This window comes from Ursus americanus, chromosome 6, assembly GCF_024610735.1.
Source record: "Ursus americanus isolate L20-20 chromosome 6, mUrsAme1.1.p, whole genome shotgun sequence".
Classification (NCBI taxonomy): domain Eukaryota; kingdom Metazoa; phylum Chordata; class Mammalia; order Carnivora; family Ursidae; genus Ursus; species Ursus americanus.
In genome coordinates, this window is record NC_142132.1 from 30015613 (window position 1) to 30040111 (window position 24499).

Genomic DNA, 24499 nt, shown 5'->3' on the forward strand with positions numbered 1-24499 from the left:
CCGCTGGGAGGGAGGGGCGCGCTCGAGGGCGCCAGAGCGCATGCGGTCTCGGCCGCCGGCCCCTGGTCGGCAGCGGCAGTCACGGAGCGCACGTAAGCGCGGAAAGGCGGCGGGACTTTCGGGCAGCGCGGGGCGTGTGTGCCCGCGGTGGCGTTCGAGAGCCACCCTGTTCTCCTAGTGTTGCTGTTATTCATAAGCTGTTTGTCAGAATAAAGTGGCCGTTATCATTTGAACCGCGCTTAGCTGCGCTAGGTCACTTTGCCATTCGTACGCAGAGTTTGATTCACACACCTGTGTTCCAGAATTCACTCTTCCATTTTATTGCTCTGTATCTTTGGGCAGGTCGCTTAACCTCGCCCAGCCTCATTTGTGAATGGTCATAATACTTAGCTGGTGCCTATCTACCTGGAACGTGCTCAGTCAATGGCCATTACTAGTGCTCTCTCATTTTAGTGGATACTCATTTCCTATTTTACACGTAAGAGAGCTGGCTTTGACTGCTGGCTCCAAAGTCCTGCTCTTTGTAGAAACACCGGGCTGTTTATCCCACCTCTTCGGGTATCTCCCAGCCTCTAGTCGGTGCCTCCTGGTCCTCCAACAGTGAGCAAACTCTGGACCCCCTCAAACATTCCAGAAAGAGGAGAGTCACTGCCTGTTCCTCCCCTACACACCCAATCAGCAGTTTAGTATCTGCTTATCTGGACAGCTCTCTGCTGCCCTTGCCACTGATTCCTGGTTTATTTCAAACTAGCCACTTTATCGAGCACCAAACCAGGAGTCAGTGGGCTAGAGCCAGAGATGGGTTTAACGTGTTTTCTGCCCTTCACAGCAAGTGGAGTGTAAATAAGACCCGCATGTAAACGGCCAACAATGAAATTGTGCTGTGTGCTATATTTAACAAATATTAAAAAACCTATGTACCAGACAGTGTTATAAATGCATTACAAACATTAACTCATTTAATCCTCATATCCTCATAATGATCCTATGAGGCAGGGATTATATTTCCTTATTTACTGATGAGGAAAATGAGGGATGAAGTAAACTGCCCAAGATTACAGGACTCAGGGTTCAAGCTGAGGCTGGCTCCCAAAAACCCTGTATGTTCAGACTCAGAGAAATAAATTGTCCAAATTCACAGCTTAGAAGTGGAGGAGAAACCAAAACTAAAACCCACGCAGTCCGAGGGCCTAGGGTGCTCTCTAACCACAATGCGCCTGCCCCCCTCTTTGCAGCTGGGAGAAGATGGAATTCAGTGACCAGAGAGATGACCAGAATGAGGTCCAGCACTAAAAGCTACACCCAGAGCTCACAGAATCCCAGGGTTACAAAGCGAGAACTGCCTTGGAAGGCCTTCTGTTCAAGCTCCCAGCACGGCCCACGTGGGGTTCCTTGAAAGACTCCATCTTTGCAGGTTCTCCTTCTGTTTGCTCGTAGTGCTTGGTCATGCCAACCCTGACACCCAGGCTCTCAGGGAGAGCTTTTCCAGCCTTAACCTTGGCTGCTCAGACTGTACTTTTTGCCCTTATCCATACTCCCAGTCATGGCTCCTGCCATGTCCCTTTCTCCTCCTGCTGCTCTCTGCTTCAAGATTTCTGTGCTTCAGTCTAGTTAAGGTCTCCCATTTATGCAATAAGTAGGAGGTATAAATGGGAAGAAACCTGAGTTCAAATATGTCTCTGTTTCTGATTACCCATGGGTCTTTTTTTTTTTTTAAGATTTTATTTATTTATTTGACAGAGATAGACACAGCCAGCGAGAGAGGGAACACAAGCAGGGGGAGTGGGAGAGGAAGAAGCAGGCTCATAGCGGAGGAGCCTGATGTGGGGCTCGATCCCATAATGCTGAGATCACGCCCTGAGCCGAAGGCAGATGCTTAACCGCTGTGCCACCCAGGCGCCCCTACCCATGGGTCTTAAGATGGGTCACTCAACTTCTCGTCCTCATTTCCCCATCTGTAAACTGGGTTAATAGTCATATTCACAGCCACCTAAAATGCTGTTGTGAGAAACAAGTGAGATGATGCATGGGAAGTGCTCAGCACTGTGCCTAGCAAAAAGTCATAATAATAATAAATGTATTACTAACATTAACAGTAAATGTTACTAACAGTGTGATCAAGAAGGCAAAAAGATTTAAGGAAGGGCACCAATTCAAAGGGTATGAGTCTGGGGGTCCACGGACAGATTTCCGTTCTAGCAGGATACCTGGTAGGGGATGGCTTACCCATTGGGATTGGGACTGCGCAGATAACTAGGATACTTTGGGGCAGGAGGCCAAAGGCATCTGTACCACCAGCCTTGGGAAGGAGCCTGGGCATACTGTTTTATTCCTTAACCAATCCCTTCTGCCTCCAGAAGGCATCTCTCGTTTCCTTGGAATTCTAGGGAATTCTGATAAATTTATGCACCTCACTTATGGGATATCTTCCTTCAGTCATCAGAAGCTTTTTAGGTAGGCATCAGATCAACTCAACTAGAAACTCCTTGAGGACAGGCACCGCACCTTAACTATTTCATACACACCCCACACACATGTACTTATTGTGTTGCCTTTGCCCTTGGTAGACTCTCTGAGTGTCCCTGAGTGTCAGGGCTGGGAGACCTTGAAAATCGTCCACCTCAACTCCCCACCTCCTGCTACTTAGTTCACATGTAACAGAAGAGGGAAGTGAAGTGAACCATTCAAAAAGAGCAGGAGATGAGCACGGGACCAGGTACATCAGTGAGAAATCAGAGGTGATCCACAGGGAAGGGCCCCAAAGTTGGGGCCTCCAGTGTCAGGAAGTAGGGCAGGAGCCTGGAGAGATCAGAGAGTGGGAGAGTGAGGGGGATGGGAGGCACTGTGGGAAGACCCTGAAGGCTTGCTTTGCAGCCAGAAGCCAGAATTCTTGGGCAAAGATGGGGATTCACTCAGCCTCAATCACAAATCTGGAAAGAAGCTTAGAGCCTATCAAACCAAGGAGATTTCTCAAATGTCAGTCAAAGGTAAGGATAAATCAGTGGGGTTTGTCCTCAACTATTTTTTTTTTTTTAACCTTGTTATCTGTACTGAACACACAACACAGAGACATTTGTCAGGGTTAATTCCTGGGCCCGTCTAAAGAACTGCGTGGATACAGGAGAGAATGCATACATCCTGAGAACAAAGCAGGAGTGAGAGGCCGATTGCAACTGGGGTCTTGCTCTAGCAGCAACCTGAGGGACCTACTTCACAGCTCCTAACCAGGTCACTGCCCTCACTTTTTGCCCTGCAGAGGGCAACTGTGGCCAATTAAGACCCTCTTCCTGCCTGGAGGGTGGGGGTGGGGATCTGTGCTCCAGACTTCTCAGCTGTCATCTCCTGGGCCAGGAGCAGTCATTAATAACAAGTCCTCATCTCCACCTGAGGCCTCCAGCCAGCCTCAAAACCCCAAACTCTTAGGGCAGGTAGCTTTTCTTCCAGCACAGTGCTTTAATTCCCCAGGCCTAGGGAAAATCTCAGGACTGTAACAGCTTTCAACCAACCAGCTCTTGGTTAAGCTGTTACAAAAACTCAGATAAGGTTAATCAGTGGGCACAGCCCTATTACCCTCCACTGTTCATTAAAACAATAAAGGCCTCCCTCAGCCTTCCCTCCCCATTTATTTTTTCCACGGAAGCATAACTCCGTTATCAGGCACCGAACATTCAGTGAAGCACCCGCTTTAGAATCGAAGTGAGGCAAACTTGTTCTCTGCAGGGTTGAAGGAAGGGCAGGTGCTGTCTGGCCCACAGGGATCCCTGGCAGGACACCCCAGGTCCTTACTTGTGGAACATCTTGTGAATTCATGGCCTGCTGTTCAGATGTCCCAGCTCAGCTGCTGTCTGAGGAAGACAGGATTTCTGTCTGAGAGAGAGAGTGAGCCCAGGTGATCGTAGCTAATGCCTCAGGACTCTGGGCTTGTAAGAAAGGAAGAGCGCTTCAAGGAGGCCCGAAAGTCCCACTCCAGCCCTCTGCAGTCGCCATCTGAGGACAAACAGCAGGAATAAGTGTGGCTGGAAAAGAGAGAGGACAGCGCTACTTTGGACTTGTGGCTTCCTACAGCTGCCCTGACAACACCCTTCCTTCTCTGTCCTCGAAACCCAGCCTCAGACTTGAGTGTCTGGCCCAGCAATAGTACAAGCCCTTCTCTCTGGATTCTGGAAACTTCTGGTCTCTAAACTGAAACTTCCAGCCACAGGGGCGGGGTGGGGGGGTGCCCTCTGCCTTTAGGCAGTGTCGTAACTACGATGATAAAATGGCTCAAAGCAAGGGCAATAAGCAAACTTTTTGACCCTTCTATTTTTCTTCACATAGAACTGTTTTCCTACTCTATTTCTTTGGATGAAATTCTAAGTACAAAACAGGCAGACACTTTGTTATTTGGGAATAGTTCATATTAAGTTTAGTGAAGGACTGAGAGATTAGTGGTCTGAGTTAGTACGGGATCTCTGAGAAGCAGTTGCCCAGAAAGGATTTGCATAAAACGCATTAGAGGAAATGCCTGAGACAGGAAATGGGGAGGTGACAGGCTGACAGGGTAGGTGTGACCCAAGTGAAGGAAGGAGGAAAGGAAGGTTGGGTAGGTGGAAGCATCTGGACTGCGGTATGTTTCTGAGGAAATTCAGGAAGACCATGGAGGAATCCTCGAGCCCAAATCACTCTTCAGAGCAGGCCTTGCCTTCGCATCCTTGTCACAGGGATACTAAGTCAGGGCTGGATGCCCTGTGGGCAGCGTGGCCTCTGTCTGAATGCTGTGAGGGATTTCAGAGTGACACAGCTGGGGCCATGGGTCAACCAGCTGTATGAGATCTGGGGGATGTATTCTCATGGTCGTGCACGTACATTCAATAAATCTGTCAGGGGGCACCTGGGTGGCACAGCGGTTAAGCGTCTGCCTTCGGCTCAGGGCGTGATCCCGGCGTCATGGGATCGAGCCCCACATCAGGCTCCTCCGCTATGAGCCTGCTTCTTCCTCTCCCACTCCCCCTGCTTGTGTTCCCTCTCTCGCTGGCTGTCTCTATCTCTGTCGAATAAATAAATAAAATCTTAAAATAAAATAAAATAAAATAAATAAATCTGTCAGAAATGTTTTTATGTCCGCACTTAGTGACTACTTACTGACTGACTGAGGAAAGTTATCAAAGGGGCCTGTCAGCCAATAGCCGGGTGGTCAACCAGGTTTCCAATATGCCTGCTAAGGATTTTGCTGGGGGTAGAGCAGGGCAGCTGGTGGCTGTCACATACCTGAGCACAGTGGAGGAAATGCCTGTTTCCTGGAGGTGCCAACAGGAGCCAGCTCAGGGCTGTCCAGTCTAAGAAATGTGGACAAGAAAGAACAATAATCAGAAACCCACGTGAGTTTCTCAAATGGATAAACATGGAGTTACCCTATGATGCAGCAAATTCATTCCAAGGCGTATACTCAAGAGAAATAAAAGCAAATATTCACACAAAGACTCGTATACAAATGTTTATAAAAGCATTATTCACGGGCGCCTGGGTGGCTCAGTTGGTTAAGCATCTGCCTTTGGCTCAGGGCACGATCCCAGGGTCCTGGGATCAAGCTCCGTGTCAGGCTCTCTGCTCAGTGGGGAGCCTGCTGCTCCCCCTGCTTGTGCTCTCTCTTTCTCTCTCTGGCATATAAATAAATAAAATCTTAAAAAAAAAAAAAGCGTCATTCACAAAAGCCAAAATGTGGAAACAAGCCGCATGTCCATCAGCTGATGAATGGATAAACAATATGCAGTAGATCCAGACCATGGAATATTCAGCCATAAACAGGAATGAAACGCTGATACGTGCTGCCCGGATAAACCTTGAAAACAGTACACTAAGTAGTCAGACACAAAAGGTGACATAATATATGATTCCATTTCTATGAAATGTCCAGAAGAGGTAAACCTATGGAGACTGAAAGATTCGGGCTTGCCTAGTGCGGGCGGGTTGGGGGCTGCTACGTACAGGACACGCAATTTCTCTGTGAGGTGATGAAACGTTCTAAACTTGGCTGTGGTGATGGTTACACATAACCGTGAAGTGAACTCAAAACATTAAATTGTGCAATTTAAATGGGTGAAGTAGATGGTATGTGAATTATATCTCAATAAAGCTGCTTAAAATAATCTGTGAGGTGGGGCACCTGGGTGGCTCAGTCGGTTAAGCGTCTGCCTTCGGCTCAGGGCGTGATCTCAGAGTCCTGGGATCGAGCCCCACATCAGGCTCCTCCGCTATGAGCCTGCTTCTTCCTTTCCCACTCCCTCTGCCTGTGTTCCCTCTCTCACTGGCTGTCTCTCTCTCTGTCAAAAAAATAAATAAAATCTTTAAAAAAAATAAAAATAATCTGTGAGAGCCTAGCCACGAAGAGCTATCGCATTGCTGAGAGCAGGGAGGGGGGAGCGGGGAGAGCTTGGGAGCACTGACGGGCTGCTGAGCTGCAGGAAGCAGCAGTCCTCTTCTCCTGCCAGTCCTGCCGCAGCTCCCCATCTCCTCAGGTGGCTCCCGGGGTGTTCCTCAGGGTGTGGTTGGGCCAGCATGAGTGGTTCCTGCGGAACCAACTGAGAGATGTGAAGGAGGGATGAAGGCGAGGTCTTGGTGGCAACAGGGACAAAAACGTGGAGGTCTAGCCTCAGGCCCCAAACTCTCTCCAGGCACCTCACATCTCCTTCCAGACAGGTGACTGGAAGTCAGGTGTCTGGATCCCATTTCTGTCTTCATAGGCCACCCCAGGCCAGGGCCTTCCTGGCTATGCAACTAATTTTTCTCCCTGATCCCCATCTGGTGAAACACTCAGCCCCAGGACACTGGAGGGAGGTGACAGACACCAGACCTTCCTACCACAGCCTGGAACAGGCAGTGGCCTCACCCCAGACAGCCTCTAAATTCTCTGGAGATCTATCCCCTTGTGCAAACACAGTCACTGGTAAAGTGAAATGCCCTTGGGAGGGTGAATGGTTTGAGTTAGCCTTCACTTGAGGAAAAAAAAAGTTCTCATTTTCCGAAGTTTGTCCTGTTTCCATGGCAACAAGGAACCACCACAAAGGGTTTTAAACCATTTAATCAATGACAGCTCATCTCTCTTTTACTGAACAATGACAGTTTGCCTCAGTGGCCACACTTCTGTAAGCCAGCCAATCAGCAACAGCCACACTCTGCATCGCCAACCAATCCCTAAACTCTGCCTCCTCCAAGTTTGTCTGTCACTGACCTTCACACCTCCCAGCACCTTATAGAAGACACTTGCTCCCCTCAAAGAGATTGCACCCTAGAGGCATTGCTCTGCTCTCTGTAAGTAATAGATTTACCTTTTTGTTCTATAAATGGGGGGGGGTCTCTTCCCTAGACACACTCATATTCTGGAATATCCCCTTCCTGGGAGTAACTTCTCCTCTCTTCTAGGGCCATTGCTGCAGTGTTGTTGGTGAATTAGAAAAAGGTCAACTCTTCTAGACAAGGCCCAATGAAGACTGGATTTCAAATCCCTCAGCTGGGAAATGAAGCAGTCCACAGTTTGCACAACCATACACAACAACCCTGCTCACCCCTCATAACTGGTCAGCCGATGAGTGCTACCTACTAAATACATTTTCCAATCTGTCACCTCCTCTTTACCCCACTGCCGCAGCCTTGGTGTCAGACCTCATCGTTTCTTGTCTGAACTGGTGCAGGAGTCTACCTGATGTCCGTGACTCCGGTCCTGCCTGACCCTCGAGCAAACATCTCATGCTCTGCTGGCCCTGCGCCTTTACAGTCGCTGTTCCCTTGGCTTGGCCTGTACCTCCACCACCACTTTTCTGGTCAACCCTGACTCACCCGACAAGATTCAGCTCCAACCTCACGGCAATGGACTGAATGCTTATGTCCCTCCTCCCCAAATCCCAACCCCCAGTGTGATGGTATTGCAAGGCGGGGCTTACGGGAGGTGATGAGGTCATGAGGGTAGAGCCCTCATGAATGGGATTGGTGCCCTTATAAAAGAGACCCCACAGAGCTCCCTGGCACCTTCTGCCATACAAGGACACAGCAAGAAGACAGCAGTCTGTGAATCAGGAAGTGACCCCACCTGACACTGAATCTGCCTACGCCCAGCCTCCAGAACTGTGAAGAACAAATTTCTGTTGTTTATAAGCAGCCCAAACAGACAAAGACGGTCCCCTTACCCCAAAGTTGTCCCTGACTCTCTTCCTAGGCACCACCGCTCCCTGCCAGGCTGGGGCCTCCCACAGCCCCTGGGCGTAGCTGGATGATTGCCCTGCTCGTCACCCCCGGCTCCCTTTTCTGCCTTTTCAACCAGCCTGTGGGTGCTGCACGGGAGAGCGAGTAACCAGCCGTTCATCCTTCGTCTCTTTGTAGCCAGTCGTTAGGAAGGACAGGACCTGCGGACAAAGTAAGTTACAGTTCCAACTCTACCACTTTATGCTGTTGAGAACTTAAGCAAGTTACTCGACTTTTCCCAGCTCCGGTTTTCCCGGCTGTAAAGTGTGGATAACAATAGCACCTACTTGGCACCTTTCAGGAATAGGGGAGCAGGGATGGAGGCCTCATGGGTCTGGGTTCTCGGTTGAGGTAGAGGGAGAAGACAGTGGCTATATCCACAAAGCCCGGAATGCGGCGTCATTACCTCCAGACTCGTCACCGTTAACCCAGCCTGGGCTTCACGACAGGCACAGAAATGGATTCCTTAACAATAAAAAAGTAATAATACAGTTTCAAAAAAATAATAGCCCTGACTGCACAGTGTGGTTGTGAGGACGTGGCGGGAGGGCGCAGGCGAGACGCCTGGCCCAGCGCCCAGCTCTGGGAGCGCCAATCAACGGTGGTGTCGTTGTTACTACCGTGAAGAGTCCCTGACGCAGAGCTAAGTGTTATCTCCCTCTCCTCCTCTCCCCACAACGCCCGACATACTCAGCAGTAATGTGTATCGGTTGAATAAATGGAGGACAAATACTCCTGAAGTACAAACCCCTTAAGTCATTTTCCCAGATTGGAATGTGTGAAAACTCCCTATTAAAATCCAGACTCTTTATTCTGACCCTCAGGTCTTTCAGGATCTGCTTCCAATCTAGTTTGCCAGTTTCACTTTTGGAAAGTCACCTACTCATCAAAGACAGCCCTCTGACAGCCGTCCTGAACCTCTCCTGTGCCTCCGGCTGAGCTCTGCGCATGTCATGTATTCATTTGACAAATAGAAGTATTGCACACCTACTATGTGCAGACATTGAGGAAGGCTCTGATGGCATGAAGGCATGGTCCCTGTCCTCAGGGGGTCCACCAGTCAAGGAGGAGGCAGGGAGGCGCGCCAGGGTGGATCAAACTATTAAGCATCTGCCTTTGGCTCAGGTTATGATCTCAGGGTCCTGGGACCAAACCCCGCATCGGGCTCCCTGCTCAGTGGGGAGTCTGCTTGTCTTCTCCCTCTGCCTCTCGCCTCCACTCGTCCTCTCTTGCTCTCTCGCTCTGCTCTTTCTCTTTCTCAAATAAATAAAATCTTTTTTTTTTTTTTTAAGGAGGTGGCAGGGAAGCAAAATGCAGTTCTGTGAATTATGCTTCGAGCTTTCAAGTTCTGAAGTCCTGGGGAGAATTAGACACATCTTCAATGTGCAAATGAGAAGACTGAAAGGTTTTGTGCTTGTCTTAGCACCAGTAACCTGTAGGTTTCTTTTTGTTGTTGTTGTTGTTGTTTTTAAGATTTATTTATATTTATTTATTTCTAGAGAGAGAGAGAGAGGGCGCACATACGCATGCACACACGCACACACGCACACACACACACACACACCCCGGGGTGGGGGGTGGGCAGCAGTGGAGAAGGGGCAGAGGGAGAGGGAAAGAATCCCAAGCAGACTCCCTGAAGAGCACGGAGCCTGACCTGGGGCCATTCCATGACCCCGAGACCATGACCCGAGCAAAAACCAAGAGTTGGACGCTCAACCAACTGAGCCACCCCGGCGCCCCTAACCTGTAGGTCTCCTAAAAGCAGAATGAGAGCCTTCACGCATCTTTACGTACCTCCATGTGCTTGCTTAGCACTGGGTCTTGCATATAATTAGTGCTCAAGAAATAACTCTTGGGTATGTAACTGAGTTAAACTGATCAGAACCAGCCCTCTCAACACCTAACTGCGATTCAGAGGCTGCTCATCGCCTACCCCATATCAGTTCTTCCCTTCCACCTTGGCAATAGAACTCCCACGGGGTGGGAGGGTGGCTGCAATGTGCCCGACTAAAGGCTCTAGTTCTTAGCCCTTCTGCAGTTAAGTTTGGCCAAATTACTGAATTCTAGCCAATCGGATGTGAGCAGACCTGGCTTAAAGGGAGCTGGCTTGGCTGGGAGTGCCCCTCTTGGCTCTTGCTTGCTTCCATCTTAGTGAGTCTGGGCCTCAGCCTGGACTGTGAATGTGATGGTTGGAGCTCCTGCAGCCCATCTTTGGAGCATGAGGTGACACTGAGGATGGAAGTCCCATACCATGGAGGGTAGAGCAGAAAAAGAGAGAAAGTCTAGGACCCTGAGGACTCTATGGAGCCACCATATTAGCCTGGATTTGTCCACCTACCTCCTGACTGCTGAATGTGAAGAATTAACCCTGTGTGTTTAAGCCACTACCTTGAGGTCTCTGTTAGAGCAGCCGTATACAAGTCATTCCTGATACAGAGGCCCTGACGGGAATGGGGGGTTGGAAGTAGTAGGTGGGGAAATGCCTAATTTTGCAGTAAGAGTGAATTTGGGGGCATCAGGACGCCAGGTTAGAGTGGAGATCACATGGTCTCTGCTCCCCCATGCTCCCTTCTGCCTGTCATGGACACCTGTCAGGTGACAAACAAGGGTGGACTCCGCTTTGGGGGTAGTCCCCTCTTTGAGTAAGAGTACATCTGTCATGCTCAGATTTCAATCCTCTTCACAGTTTGGGGCCCTCTTCAGTATACCAGGCCATCTGCTCATCCCCCCTAGACTTAGTCTAGGAAGCAAGCTCTTCTTTTTAAAAGCTCTTCTTCAGCCAGATGGAATGTTAGTGCCCCAGAGGCTGAGGGACACACAGCCTCTGGGACAGTGACGTGCCAGGCATGGGGCTGAATGCTCTGCGCGCATGAGCTTGTTTTAGCCTCAGAACGGCAGCCCCATTTTCAGGTGAGCAAACTGCAGCTCACGAAGTTCAGCCACCTGCCCCCAGTCACTGCTGGGACGTGGCTCCAAACGTGGGCTTGCCTGAGTCCCTAGCCCGGGCTTTGACACAGCCCCAGCAGCGAGGACAGCGGTAACCCCGAGCAGCTGTTAACTCCACCACCTGGGTCGTGATGGGCTGCCCAGGGCGGCAAAGCCCGTCTCCCTCACCCAGAATTTGAGCTCTAAGTTAAACACCCAGACCATCTGCTTCCTTTTTGTGTGGGGCAAGAGGCTAAGCCTCAACTTCCCTTTCCTCCTGCCCAGTGTCATAACAGATAACAGCCCCACTGATGTAAAAATGGCCTTCCTGTTGGCCTTGGGCTCATTGCTTCGGGTGCAGCAGCCCTGTTCCCTCCATGAGAGCTTCACAGACAATTTTGAGAGCAGTGGTTGCAGAGGGAGCTCCTAGGGTAAAGGGTTGGATCTCTTGGCTTTTGCCCATTGACCAACTGAGTGACCTTGGGGGTGTCACGGAAGCCCTTGGAATCACATTTCCCCATCTGTGAAATGAGGACACCGCTCTGTCCTCCTCAGTTAGATAATAAGTTAGAAGGTGTTTTGGAACTCAAGAAGAGCTTTTTTTTTAAGATTTCATTTTTTTTTAAAGTAATCTCTATACTCAACATGGGTATACTCAACTCACAACCTCAAGATCAAGAGTCGCATGCTCTACCGACTGAGCCAGCCAGGCGCCCCACGAGCTTTTTGAATAATAATAATTAGCTCACATTGATTGCCTTCTCACTAAGTGTACTAAGCACTTTACAGTTATTACCTTATTTAGTTCTCATAAACTATATGGGTAGGCATTCTTACCCCATTTTACAGCTGAGGAAAACAGGCCTAGAGAGTAAGGTGACTTGCTGAAGGCCAGACAGCAAGTGGTAGTACTTGGATTCTAACCCAGAAGGTCTAACTATAGGACCCATCCTACAAATGTGAGTGGTCCTTATTAGCCATAAACTGTATGGATTATCATAGAGAAGGCTAATTCCTCTGGGTGGAAGACGATGCTGGAATTCAGGGGCAGCAAAGTAGGTCCTTCACCAGAAAAGTGAACCTAGTTGTGCAGAGTGGGAGAAAGTATGCTCAAGCCATCTGGATGCTGTGTCCCTTCTCTCCCGACACCATCTCCTGGAGGAGGCTCTGAGCAATGCTTCCGGGTGGAGGGCCAGCTCACTCCCAAACACGTGGTTCATCCAGAGGCTATACTAGGCTGTGATTTAGCTGACTCAGTCTGGAGGCCGGCAGGTGTCTGCTGTCCTGGAAGAGGATGGGAAGGCTGCCACCAGCCAGGGCCTATTCATCTCCCCAGCTGGTTTGCAAAATCCCCGCCTGCTCTGCAGATGCTGCGGCCTCTCTCCAAGGGTTTCAGCTTTAGCTGACTGTTTGCAGAGCTCCCTCTGGTGGCAATGGTGCGCCACCACACCCTTCACAAGGTACCGCTAACATTTTTGGAGTTGTAGGTATTTTGACATTACACACACACTTTCATATTGAATCCTCAGGGTAGCCCAATGGGTTCAGTATTATTATCTCCACTTTATAGAATATGAAACAAACGGACACTCAGAGAGGCTACATCCCTGCCCAGTGTCATGCGGTAAAGTAGGTCCAGATTCTTTTTTTTTTAAATTTATTTATTTGACAGAGAGAGAGAGACAGCCAGCGAGAGAGGGAACATAAGCAGGGAGAGTGGGAGAGGAAGAAGCAGGCTCCCAGTGGAGCAGGGAGCCCAATGCGGGGCTCGATCCCAGAACCCTGGGATCACGCCCTGAGCCGAAGACAGACGCCTAACGGCTGAGCCACCCAGGCGCCCCAGTATGTCCAGATTCTAACCAACACTTTCTAGGTCTTCTCTCAGTGACTGTTCCCACATCTAGACCTCTGAGCACCAGGTTGCTTACAACAGTTTCCAAACTCGGCTTCCTCTTCCACCTCAGGCCGCCACTTCCCTTTCCTCAGCCTTACGGCCCAGATCTCAGCCTGTGACCCAGGAGTGGGCTCTGCCGGCACGTGGTGTCTTGACTCTCAAGGCTAGAGGTACAGGGCCCAGAGTCAGCACTGAGTTATCTTCTCTGCGGTGACCCCTTCTCACAGTAACAGTCTTTGTGCTCTCTCTGCTCTGCGTGCCAGGAGCGCTTTCTATTTTTAGTAAATCAATGAAGAGTAACATATATACACAAGAGCACACAAATTATAAGCGCACAGCTAATGAATTATCACACAGTGAAGAATCCATGTAAACTCCCTTTTGATACAAAATTAGAATATTACAGCATGCCTTGTGCCCACTCTCAGTTACTACCAGCATGGTAACTGCTATCCTGACTTCTAATACTGAATAGCAAAGCCTGGTTTTGAACTGCTATGTAGGATCATGCAAAATGTTCTTTTTTTGGTGTCTGGAGTCTTTCGCTCAACTTCGATCATAGGTGCTGTTGCATGTAGCAGTAGTCTGCTTGTTCTCATTACTGTACACCGTTGAATACTATGTTATTTCATTATATCAATAGTCTATAATTTGTTTATCCATTCTGCTGTTGATGGACATTTGGGTCATTTCCAGGATTCGGCTATTATGAACATTATCATATATGTCTTTTATGCATGTAAGTATAGCTCTCTGTTGAGTATATACTCATAAGTGAATTGCTGGATTATAGAGAAGGCATCTATTAAGTTTGACTAGACACTACCACACAAACGTGGGTGCATCGGTCAATACTGCCTCCAGTGCATATGTGGCCAGTGGCTCCACATCTTCACCAACACTTACTATTGCTAGTCTTAGCCATTCTGGTGGGTTTGTAGTAGCAGTTCATTGTGGTTTCAATTTGCATTTCTCTGTTGATTAATGAGCTTGAGCATCTTTCCATTTGTTAATTGGCCATTTGGATATCCACTTTTGTGAAGTGTCTGTTCATGTCTCTTGCCCATTCTTATTGGATTGTTTGCCCTGTTCTTATTGATTTGTAGGATTTCTTTTCTTTTCTTTAAAGATTTTATTTATTTATTTGACAAAGAGAGAGAGCACAAGTAGGGGGGTGGCAGGCAGAGGGAGAGGGAGAAGCAGGTTCCCCACCAAGCAGAGAACCCGACATGGGGCTCGATCCCAGGACCCTGAGATCATGACCTGAGCCAAAGGCAGATGCTTAACTGAGCCACTCAGGTGCCGCTGCAGGATTTCTTTATATATGCTGCCATACTTTGTTAGTTTTACGTACTACAAATATCTTCTTACATTCTGGCTTGCCTCTTAGTGTTCCTTATGGTGTCTTTTTGTGAGCAGAATTTCTTACATTTAGTGTATTCCAGTTTATCAATCTTTTCCTTTATGGTTACTTCTTTCTGTGTCTCATTGAATAAACTAACATGCTGTGGAAACTTGTGCAAATCACTTCATCTTTCTGGACTTGGCAAAATGAAGAGTTGGTTCAGATATTCCAATGGAAAAATTGGCTTACAGATATGTTTAATTTTACACATTAGTAAACTTGCTTTTAAAAGGAGAAGACCTGGGGCCTCTGGGTGGCTCAGTTGGTTAAGCATCCAACTCTTGATTTTTGGTTCAGGTCATGATCTCAGGGGTGTGAGATCAAGCCCCATGTTAGGTTCTGCCTGGGCATGGAGCCTGCTCAAGATTCTCTCTCTCCCCTTCCCTCTGCCCCTCCTCCTCTCTTTAAAATAAATAAATAAATAAATAAAAAATAAAAGGGGACCTAACAAAAGGTTGCCAACTCCTTATTTTGGCAACTAATAGTGTTTTTTTGGGGGAGGGATCCTTCCATTTAGTCTCACTATTGCTTTGCAAAAGAAAAGGCATTTGAATATCAGCACCACTAGATTGTACGTCTTTTACTACAGACCAGTAAAGTATTGACCTTGACTGGCATGTGACCTGTGATCTGGATGACCCCTCAGGTGACTGCTTCTAGCACCAACACTACAGGTGCATGAATTTTATCCCAGCCTTCCCTTTACTCCCCATCTCTAGCTCTTTGGTTTTCGGACCAAAATTCATTTTTTCGTACTTCTGAACTCCCTCAGACATGTATGTTTTGAGCTTTGTGTTTCTATCTGTGGAGTCAAGGACCATCTCAGTTTGGCTAAGTAAAGACTAGTTACAGTTATTGATATTTACATTTATCCTTGAATTTTTATAAGTTGTGCCCCTGTTTTAGTCCCTCTTCTTTCCTCCACAACATACATATACTCATTCATTCATTCAACAGTAATTTGTTGAGTGCCTATACTCTTTGCCAGGCACTCTTCCAGGTCCTGGGAATGGAAGTGACAAAGGCAAAATTCCTGTCTTCATGGAATTTATATGGTGGATCTATGTTTTTCACAAGCTCCACAGAGATCAGCTGCACCCAGCTGTGAGAATCATCTTTGCAAAAGGATATTTAAGAACAAAGGGTGTCTTTGGTCTGTTCACGCTGCTACGCCAAAATAACATAGGCTTAGCAGTTTGTAAACAACAGAAACTTATTTCTCATAGTTCTGGAGGCTGGAAGTCCAGGATCAGGGTGCCAGCATGGTTTGGGTGAGGGCCCACTTCTTGGTTCATAGCCAGCTCCCTCTTGCTGTGTCTTCACATGATGGAAGGGCATGTGACTTTTAATCTAAGGATTGTGAGTTCAAGGCCCATGTTGGGTGTGGAGTCTACAAAACAAAACAAAACTACTCACCAGGATCCATCCATAGTTTGACAAAATCGAGGGAATTCTGGAGGAATCTTGGAATGCTGCACCCCAAGACAGGGAGGAAAGTATCTTTTTAAGTTTTTGGTTTCAGCTAAACGATTTTGGGGAGGGTCGAAGTGGAAATCAGTTCAGGATTGGTTGCTGGTTCTGATGTGGGATTAGAAGAGATTAGTGAGAGGGACAGAGTGCTGCCATGAGGGAGGGTGGTTTAGTAACTGGGTATCCCCACTACTAAATGAAAATAACTAAGCGTGTTTAGAGCATCACTGGCTGCTTTTTCTCGTTTTGGGACAAACTGATTTTCACTCTTTCAGGTCAGACCAGGTTTTGACTCCTCCAGATAAATTTGTTTCCAAGCTTTACTTTCGAAATTAGATCTTAAACAATAATATAAATATACGTTTGATTGTTTTTTAACCTGCAAAGTAATTCTAGTTTTATAATGCTCACTCCTGCGGCCAAGAACCGATGCCCTGGAAGATAAGCCCTAGGGACTCCCTAGCAACCCATCTCCTCTGAGCTGCTCGGGATCCTGAACCTGGAGGAAATGTAAAACCGGATGTTGACTATTTTGCCATAGAAACGGACGAGAATCCGGAAGTTACGTCAGAGAAAGAGGAAGTGAAGCAGGGTACTTATCCACGTGGGTTGTGCGCGTGTTTCCCGGTCCCTGAGAGCCGGTGCTTTAAGCTCTCTCCCGACTTTGTCGACATGGGTCGCTCAGGGAAATTACCCTCCGGTGTCTCGGCCAAGTTGAAACGCTGGAAGAAAGGCCATAGTAGCGACAGCAACCCTGCCATCTGCCGCCACCGCCAGGCCGCCCGCAGCCGCTTCTTCAGCAGGCCCTCAGGTAGCGGGGTCGAGATTCCGACGAGCTGGCGGCGGGGTTCTGGTGGGCCTGGGTCTGGTGGTCTCGGCCTCTCTGGAGGCTCCGGGGCCCAGGCGTTGGACGTTTCTTCTAGAACGTCGCATGTGGAGCCTGCTGTAAAGACCCCCCCCCTTCCCATTTGACAGATGGGGGAATTCAGTCCACAGTAGGGAAATGACTAGCCTTGGGTACCACGGGTGTCAAAATTGGGACTTGGCTATAATTAACTTTGGGGGAGTCTTTACAAAGTGGTTTCACCCGCATTTATTTCCCAAGCCCCTGCGTGCAGCCCCCGCGCCGGCTCCCACCTGCACTTAATCTGTCGGGACCCGGAAGCAGAAACTTACCTGGCGGGTTCCCTGCCCGGTTTGCTAAGTTCTAGGCGTATGGTGGGCCTATGAGGCAGCCCCTGTTCAGAATTCAGCCTGTCGAGCTGCGGGCCTGGACTCTGCTAGTTTTTGTCGTTTGGTGGATCCTGGCCTAAGGAGGTTCGGGTAGAAGTGAGGGCCTCACCTGTGCCTTGGGTTTTCAGGAAAAAGTGACCTGACAGTTGATGCGGTGAAGTTGCATAATGAGCTTCAGTCCGGGTCCCTGCGTTTGGGCAAAAGCGAAGCCCCTGAGACGGCCATGGAAGAAGAGGTGGCCCCAGCTCTCACGGAGAAGTCCTCGGGCACCTTCCTGAGCGGCCTCTCGGACTGCACAAATGTCACCTTCAGCAAAGTGCAACGCTTCTGGGAGTCCAACTCCGCTGCCCACAAGGAGGTAGGGGGTAGGGTCAAGAGGACCTGGGATGGGGAGGAGGAGCCAGACTCAGGCTTTTTATTTTCTCCCAGTGCTGGCTCACTGCTGACAGGACGGCTAGTATTTTTGGATATTGTGTCATCTCTCCCACCCCTTGTGTTCCCTAGTCACTAGCTCTCCTGAGGCGGGTTCCACTTTCTGCTTTTTTCTAACGACATCTTCCCTACTCAAGTGTAAAGTCCTTCGGGTTAGAAATATTTTCCAAATACTTATCTCGTCAACTGTACCTAATGCAGGACTTTTTACATAGAATATTTTCAAGACACATTTGTTGAGTAAATTAGTGCTGAATAACAACGGATAGAAAATGTCTTTAACAAGAACCAGATTTTATTTGTTTTTTAGTTAATGCATTTAAATTATACATATTTACATTCATTGTTTAAATGAAAAATGTCAAAATTATAAGTGGTACCAAAGTGATGTGAGTAGAATAAAACGTGAAAGTTGTTCTCCCAGCTTAACTCCTTCGTGGCAGTTACTGTTGATGGCTCATCGTGTGTCTACTAGCCCAGCACTGTCCAACATGTGGTGCAAGCCACATAAGTAATTGTAAAGTTTTAGTAGCCATGTTTAAAAAAAGTAAAAAGCAAATGAAATTAATCTTAATAATAAACTTATGTATTTAAGTATTGTGATTTCAATCTATAATCAATATAAAGTGAGATGATTTGCATTTACATCTCTATTTGAATGCTAACTCTTCTTTGAAAGTACTTGATTTGGTCATGAAATTTATAATTGCAGAAGTAGGTTCGTATTTCCAAGCTGTTCTAAATCTGCGTTTTTGGGGCGCTTGGGTGGCTCAGGCAGTTAAGCATCCAACTCTTGATTTCGGCTCAGGTCATGATCTAGGGTAGTGGGATCGAGCCCTGAGTTGGGCTCTGTTTGGCTGGGGGCGGGGGGGGGGGGGTGTGTCTGCTTGGGATTCTCTCTCTCCCTCTGCCCCTCCCCCCCCACTGGCATGCATGCAAGTGCTCTCTCCCTCTCTCAAATAAATAAAATCTTTTAACAAATCTGTGTTTTCCAATAACTAGATCTAGTATTCATTTTTTTTAAAAGATTTTGTTTATTTGAGAAAGTGCATGTGTGCTTATGCACAAAAGAGGGGGAGGGGCAGAGGGAGAAGCGGGCTCCCCACTCGGGGCTCCATCCCAGGACCCCGGGATCATGACCTGAGCAGAAGGCAGACATTGAACCGACTGAGCCACCCAGGCGCCCCTCAAGTATTCATTTTTAAATTTAAAATTTACAAATGAAAGATTCAGTTCTTCAGTCACACCAGCTATGTTCCGGGTGCTCAGTAGCCTCTTATGAACGTTACTGTTCTAGGCTTTTTGGTATATTTTTTTATTTAGGCCTACAGATTATGTTTTATATGAAATATCCTGCAGTTTTTGCCCCACTGAACAGTGGTTCTAAACGAATATAGCATTGTTCCTCATTCTTTTCAATAGTCCTATAGTATTCCAGTCAGTCATTCCTTATTATGTAGTAATAGTACTTTATCAGTCCTCTGTTGCTGGCTGCTGTGTTCCAGTTTGTTGCTGCAGTGAGCATACATGTGAGCACACAGTTTTGTGCAGGTGTTCGTATAAGGCACAGAGACTTAGAGGCGGAGTTTGCGCAAACTTGTCTGCCTATTTGCTGGGCCTTAATGGTGTGTACGCCTGGGTTTGAATGTAGTTCCTCTTGTCCGTCTCTAGGCTGTGTCAGGAGAATAGTTTGTGAGGGAGTAAGGAAAAGAGGCCAGCCCAGGGACAGGATTCGATCTAAAATAGATGCCAGCGGTGCCTTCTCCCTTACATGCAGATCTGTGCCGTTCTGGCTGCCGTCACCGAGGTGATTCGCTCCCAGGGAGGGAAGGAGACAGAGACTGAGTACTTCGCTGCGCTGGTGAGTAGGTGTGACTTGGGAGTGGGTGTCCAGAACAGCGGGCTATTCCAGCTGGAGGCAGAAGACCTGCCCCTGGCGTGAGGAGATAGAGCAGGACATCCTTGGATAGGTGAAAGTGCTTCAGGGGCGCCTGGCTGGCTCAGTTGGAAAAGCATACAACTCTTGATATCTTGGGCTATGAGTTCAAGCCCCATATTGGATGTAGAGATTACTTTAAAAAAAAAAAAAAAAAGAGTGCTTCATTCATTCTCAGGTGGCGACTTGGTAAAGGCTGGTGGCATTTGCTGCACTATCCTTACGGAACAAAAATCCACTACTCTGGTTATTGCTGTTGTTTTTTTCCCTGATCCGTGGAGCTGAGTTAGGCCCAGGGGATCCTCTAGAAAAATGGTTGGCAAAGTGAGGCTGGGGGGGCGTTGGGGGGAGGGGTGGTCCTGAGACCCTTTTCTGGGGTTCGTGGGCTATCAAAATTATTTTCATAATAATACTAGACCATCATTTGCCTTTTCACTCTCATTCTCTCATGAATGTACCATGGAGTTTTCCAGAAGTTACCTCATATCTGATGACATTATTTCAACAGCTAATCATGCTTTCATATGCTTCTATTTTAAAAATTTATCAGTTTTAGTTTTTAAGGTGTTAAGTATCAGTAGATATCAACTATGTAAACAAACCTCTTTGGAGAATCTTCAACAAATTCTAAGGGTGTAAAAGTTTGAGAACCGCTACTCTGGCACAGGCGTTGGCAGACTGCGGCACATGGGAATAATCTGATCCATGGCCTGTTTTTGTACAGCCTGAGAGCTAAGAATGGTTTTTACATTTTTTTAAAAAAAGATTTTATTTATTTATTTATTTGTCAGAGAGAGCACGTGAGCGTGCGACCATGCTAGTAGGGGGAGCAGCAGGCAGAGGGAGAAGCAGGCTCCCCGATGCCCAGGGAGCCCGATGTGGGACTCGATCCCACGTCCCTGGGATCATGACCTGAGCCAAAGGCATCTGCTTAACCGACTGAGCCACCTAGGCATCCCTGGTTTTTACATTTTTAAAGGATTGTTCAAACACACACAAAAGAATATGCAACCGAGACCATATATGGCCTGCAGAGCCTAAAATATTTATTATCTGGCCCTTTACAGAAAAAGCCTTCCAACCCCTGTGTAGAATAGTGAAGTAAGTTAGACAGGAATACGTGGTCTTTATTACGTGCCAGGCAGTGTGGTGATTGACACATATGAATTTGGTGAAACCTACAACTTATTATTTCTGTTTTATAAGTGAGGAAGCTGAATCCCAGAAAGGTTCAGTTGCTAGCCCAAAGTCAGACTGTGGCAGAGCCAGGATTTGAACCTCTGACGCCAGTGTTTTTGGTCACCACCATCCTGCTGGGCACATGGTGGCCCCAGCACCTCGTCTGCCCAGCTGACACACTTCCCATTCACCCCCTGCGGTCTGGCCCTCAGATGACAACAGTGGAGGCAGTGGAGTCCCCCGAGTCGCTGGCTGCTGTCGCTTACCTGCTGAACCTTGTCCTGAAGCGGTGAGTCCTGCCCCTGGTCTGAACCCAGAGTCTCTTGGGGAGAAGGGAACTGTTAAGTTTCAGATGGCGTTCTTCAACACGAGGCTCCCGGGGTGGCTTGGGATGTCGTACAGAGTGTGAGAGCTGGGGCCTGGGAAGGGGCGGCCCTGCTGCGGTGAGTGGGGCAGGAGGGCTGGGCTGTTGGCAGAGGGTACCTGGAGGCCTGCAGGTGGGGCGAGGTCGGAGAGGACTGAGCTGAGCTAGTGAGGGTCCATCTCAGGGTAGTGGGGAACGGGTAGTGGAGAAGGGAGGAGACGCAGAGCCCAGGGGCCACGGAAAGCACATTGAAGTGTGCCAGGAAGGGTGGGCTCCTGTCCTGACTCTCGCTCGCTTGCTGAGTGACTGGGCCAGCACTGCCTCCCTCTGTCTCGCTTCCTCCTTCAGACCAGGGCTGGGCCTGCTCCAGCTGCTCCAGAAAGCCCCTCGGGGTTCTGAGCGTCTCTCTTCTCCCCCCCAACAGCGTGCCCAGTCCAGTGCTCATTAAGAAGTTTTCTGATACCTCCAAAGCCTTCATGGACATCATGTCGGCCCAGACCAACAGTGGCTCCACCTCTGCCCTCCGATGGGTGAGTGTCTGGGTCTGTTTCCCCGCTGCCATCTTCCAGAGCCCCGCGGGTTTGGCCAGAGCTTGGCTCCTCTCTGGGAGGGGTATAGGCACTATGGACCTCAGATGGATCCCTGTGTGATTTTCTGGAATTGGTGAGAACCTGGGCTCTTTTCCCACCTGGCTGAAGCAGGTGAAGCTGAGAGACTCTGCCTCTCTCTTCAAGGTCCTCTCCTGTCTGGCCACCCTTCTGCGGAAGCAGGACCTGGAGGCCTGGAGCTATCCCATGACCCTGCAGGTGTACCATGGGCTGCTGAGCTTCACGGTGCACCCGAAGCCCAAGGTGAGGCTGCTGGGCCCCCAGAGTAAGGGCGGGGGGGGCAGCCATTCTAGTAAGTGGGCTGGGGCTGGCGTGTCTGAGTAAGGGGAGTAGGGGAGGTTGCCCTGAGGGCTGGGCTCTTGCCCCGAGGTTTACTTCTTGCCTCTGACGCCTTATTTGCTTAGTCCTAGAAGGTGAGAGGCAGCTCCTCATCTTGCAGAAGGGGTGTTCACGGTCAGGCCCTCCTGAGTCCCTGCTGCCTCATTGGTCGGTGACAAGTTTAGCTGCAGTGGCAGGAAGGGGCAGAGTGGGGCTTCGGAGTCTCTCAGACCGCAGTTGGATACTGCATTCACTGCTTGTGCTATGACCTTGGGCAAGTTACTTAAGCTCTCCAAGCCTCGCTTTCCTAGCGGGAAAGTAGGGCTAGTAGTACCAGCCTCGCTGCCCGGGTGTGGGGCGACTCCAGTGTCCCTCACAGGCTGGCACCGTTCCTGGCTTAGAGCAGGCGCTCCGCAAATGGTGGTCAGCCACCCCATTTCCTCCTGAAATGTAGGGCAGGGAGCACGTAATAGCACACAGCAGCAGCAGTCCACAGCCGTTCAGCGTGCTCAGCACACTTCCCCAGGTGGGGGAACTGCCTCCTTCCCTGTGTATTCACAAGGCCTTTCCTGCACTTTCGTCAGGTCTCTACTGCAGTGTCACTTCACTGGAGTGACACTTGCCTGACTACTGTGTAAAAAGTAATAACCCTTGCTGGACTGTCTGCAAAGCACTTTTACCTTCTGGTGTACATGTGTTTGTTTTCTGCCTGCCAAGCAGAGTATGAATTGTTTGCTCTGGTCACTGCCAGACTGCCAGCCCCGAGAACAGTGCCTGGCTCAGTGACACTTGGTATTGCGGGTGACTGACCCGACCCCTGGAGTAAAGAGGAGGACGCCGTAGCTCGGAGACGAAGTGATTGGCCTGCTCAAGGCCGTTTGGGGAGCTAGCGGGAGAGCAGGGGTCGGAGCCGAGCTTTGTCTCACTGCCCAGCTCAGGAGTCTGCACACAGGCAGGCCTGGGTACGGCATCGGCCGTGGGGGAGGCGTGCCGTCAGTGCTGCCGGGCACGTGCTGACCCGGGCCCGGCCCCCTCTCCTCGCCCCTCAGATCCGGAAAGCTGCCCAGCATGGAGTGTGCTCGGTCCTCAAGGGCAGTGAGTTCATGTTTGGTGAAAAAGCGCCTGCCCATCATCCTGCTGCTGTTTCCACCGCCAAGTTCTGCATCCAGGAGATTGAGAAGGCTGGAGGTGGGGAGCCAGGTCGCCAGCAGGGCAGATGGGGGCCGAGGCCAGCCTGGGAGGATGGGGCTCACTGCAGAGGGTGGGCTGGAGGCTCAGCTCCCTCTTGTCTGCCAGGCTCCAAGGAGGCCACCACCACACTGCACATGCTGACGCTGCTGAAGGACGTGCTTCCCTGCTTCCCGGAAGGCCTGGTGAAGAGCTGCAGCGAGACTCTCCTCAGGGTCATGACCTTGAGCCACGTGGTGAGCTCAACCCAGGAGCTAGAGGAGCATGCTGGGGTGGCGGGCTGAACTTGAGACCCCAGGCCCCATGGTGCTGATGCTTGGGAATGTACTGGTCTGGCCAGAAGCAGGGCCTGGGGTCTCCCCACCCCAGCCCTGCTCTTGCTTATGACCAAGGACGCCGGCCATCCTTGGCGTCAGATAGACCAGGCTATCTTCAGGGTCGTGGTCCCTTTGGGAGCTGGCCTTGGGGATCAGGTCGGGGAAGGGGGCTGCCCTCCCTGCTCGAGCTCTGTCATAGGTTTGTTTTCTTTTTTTCTTTCTTTCTTTTTTTTTTTTTTTTTTTTTTTTTGCTTATTTACTAACAAATCGGAACAGCAACTTTAATACATAAAGTGATCCCCCCCCTGCATTTCTGTCATGCTAGCACAGTTCTGTTAATCTTTGTATATCCTCTTGTAGTGTTTGTTCGCGTGCGTATTTTAAAATATCTATTATATAAATAACATGATCATCGTTTAGAAGGAAAAACCCGTTCAGAACAATTTGCTGTGTATCCTTTCAGACGTTTTTTTTTTTTTTTTTTTTTGGATAAACAAACGTAGATAAAAACCTGTGAAAATACAGCCATAGTTCTAGCCTGCCCACCACTTACAGCCTGCTTTTATAGTGCATTCTTTTAAAAACATCTGGTTCATGTTTCTATTATCTTTGTTTAAATCATTTAAAAATTTTTTAGTAGCTGCCAAGCCTTCAAAGTGACAGTCCTCTGAGTGTCCAGGTGTGGGGGGGCTTGCTTGAGGTCAGGGGCCTGGGTCTCTCCCCAGCCCACCGGCTGGAGTCGGAGGTTGAGGAGCCCAGGGCAGCCATGGGCTCTGCGGCCCCCCACTAAGCCTACATGTCCTCTCCAGTTGGTGACAGCCTGTGCCATGCAGGCCTTCCACAGCCTCTTCCACGCCAAGCCCAGCCTGGGCACCCTGTCAGCGGAGCTCAATGCCCAGATCATCACGGTGAGGCCTGATGGTGGAGGGGATGGCAGTGCTGGGGTGCAGGGGGCCTACGTAGAGAGTGAGCTTGAGTGGGCTGACTGGACTGACCCAGTGGAGGAGGCTAGTACA

At 49.2% G+C, this 24499-nt stretch overlaps 1 protein-coding gene across 1 annotated transcript in view; it reads left to right on the forward strand.

Moving 5' to 3' along the window:
• The first annotated feature begins 16488 nt into the window (after nucleotides 1–16488).
• RRP12 (ribosomal RNA processing 12 homolog) overlaps nucleotides 16489–24499 on the forward strand; it is a 28118-nt gene continuing 20107 nt past the window's right edge. The window contains exons 1-9 of the mRNA XM_045784967.2: nucleotides 16489–16719; nucleotides 17270–17499; nucleotides 19351–19434; nucleotides 20901–20977; nucleotides 21477–21582; nucleotides 21787–21903; nucleotides 23028–23166; nucleotides 23275–23402; nucleotides 24293–24391. Of these exons, the coding sequence (XP_045640923.2) occupies nucleotides 16581–16719; nucleotides 17270–17499; nucleotides 19351–19434; nucleotides 20901–20977; nucleotides 21477–21582; nucleotides 21787–21903; nucleotides 23028–23166; nucleotides 23275–23402; nucleotides 24293–24391 (1119 nt within the window). The 5' untranslated portion in view covers nucleotides 16489–16580. The remainder of the gene's footprint in view (nucleotides 16720–17269; nucleotides 17500–19350; nucleotides 19435–20900; nucleotides 20978–21476; nucleotides 21583–21786; nucleotides 21904–23027; nucleotides 23167–23274; nucleotides 23403–24292; nucleotides 24392–24499) is intronic.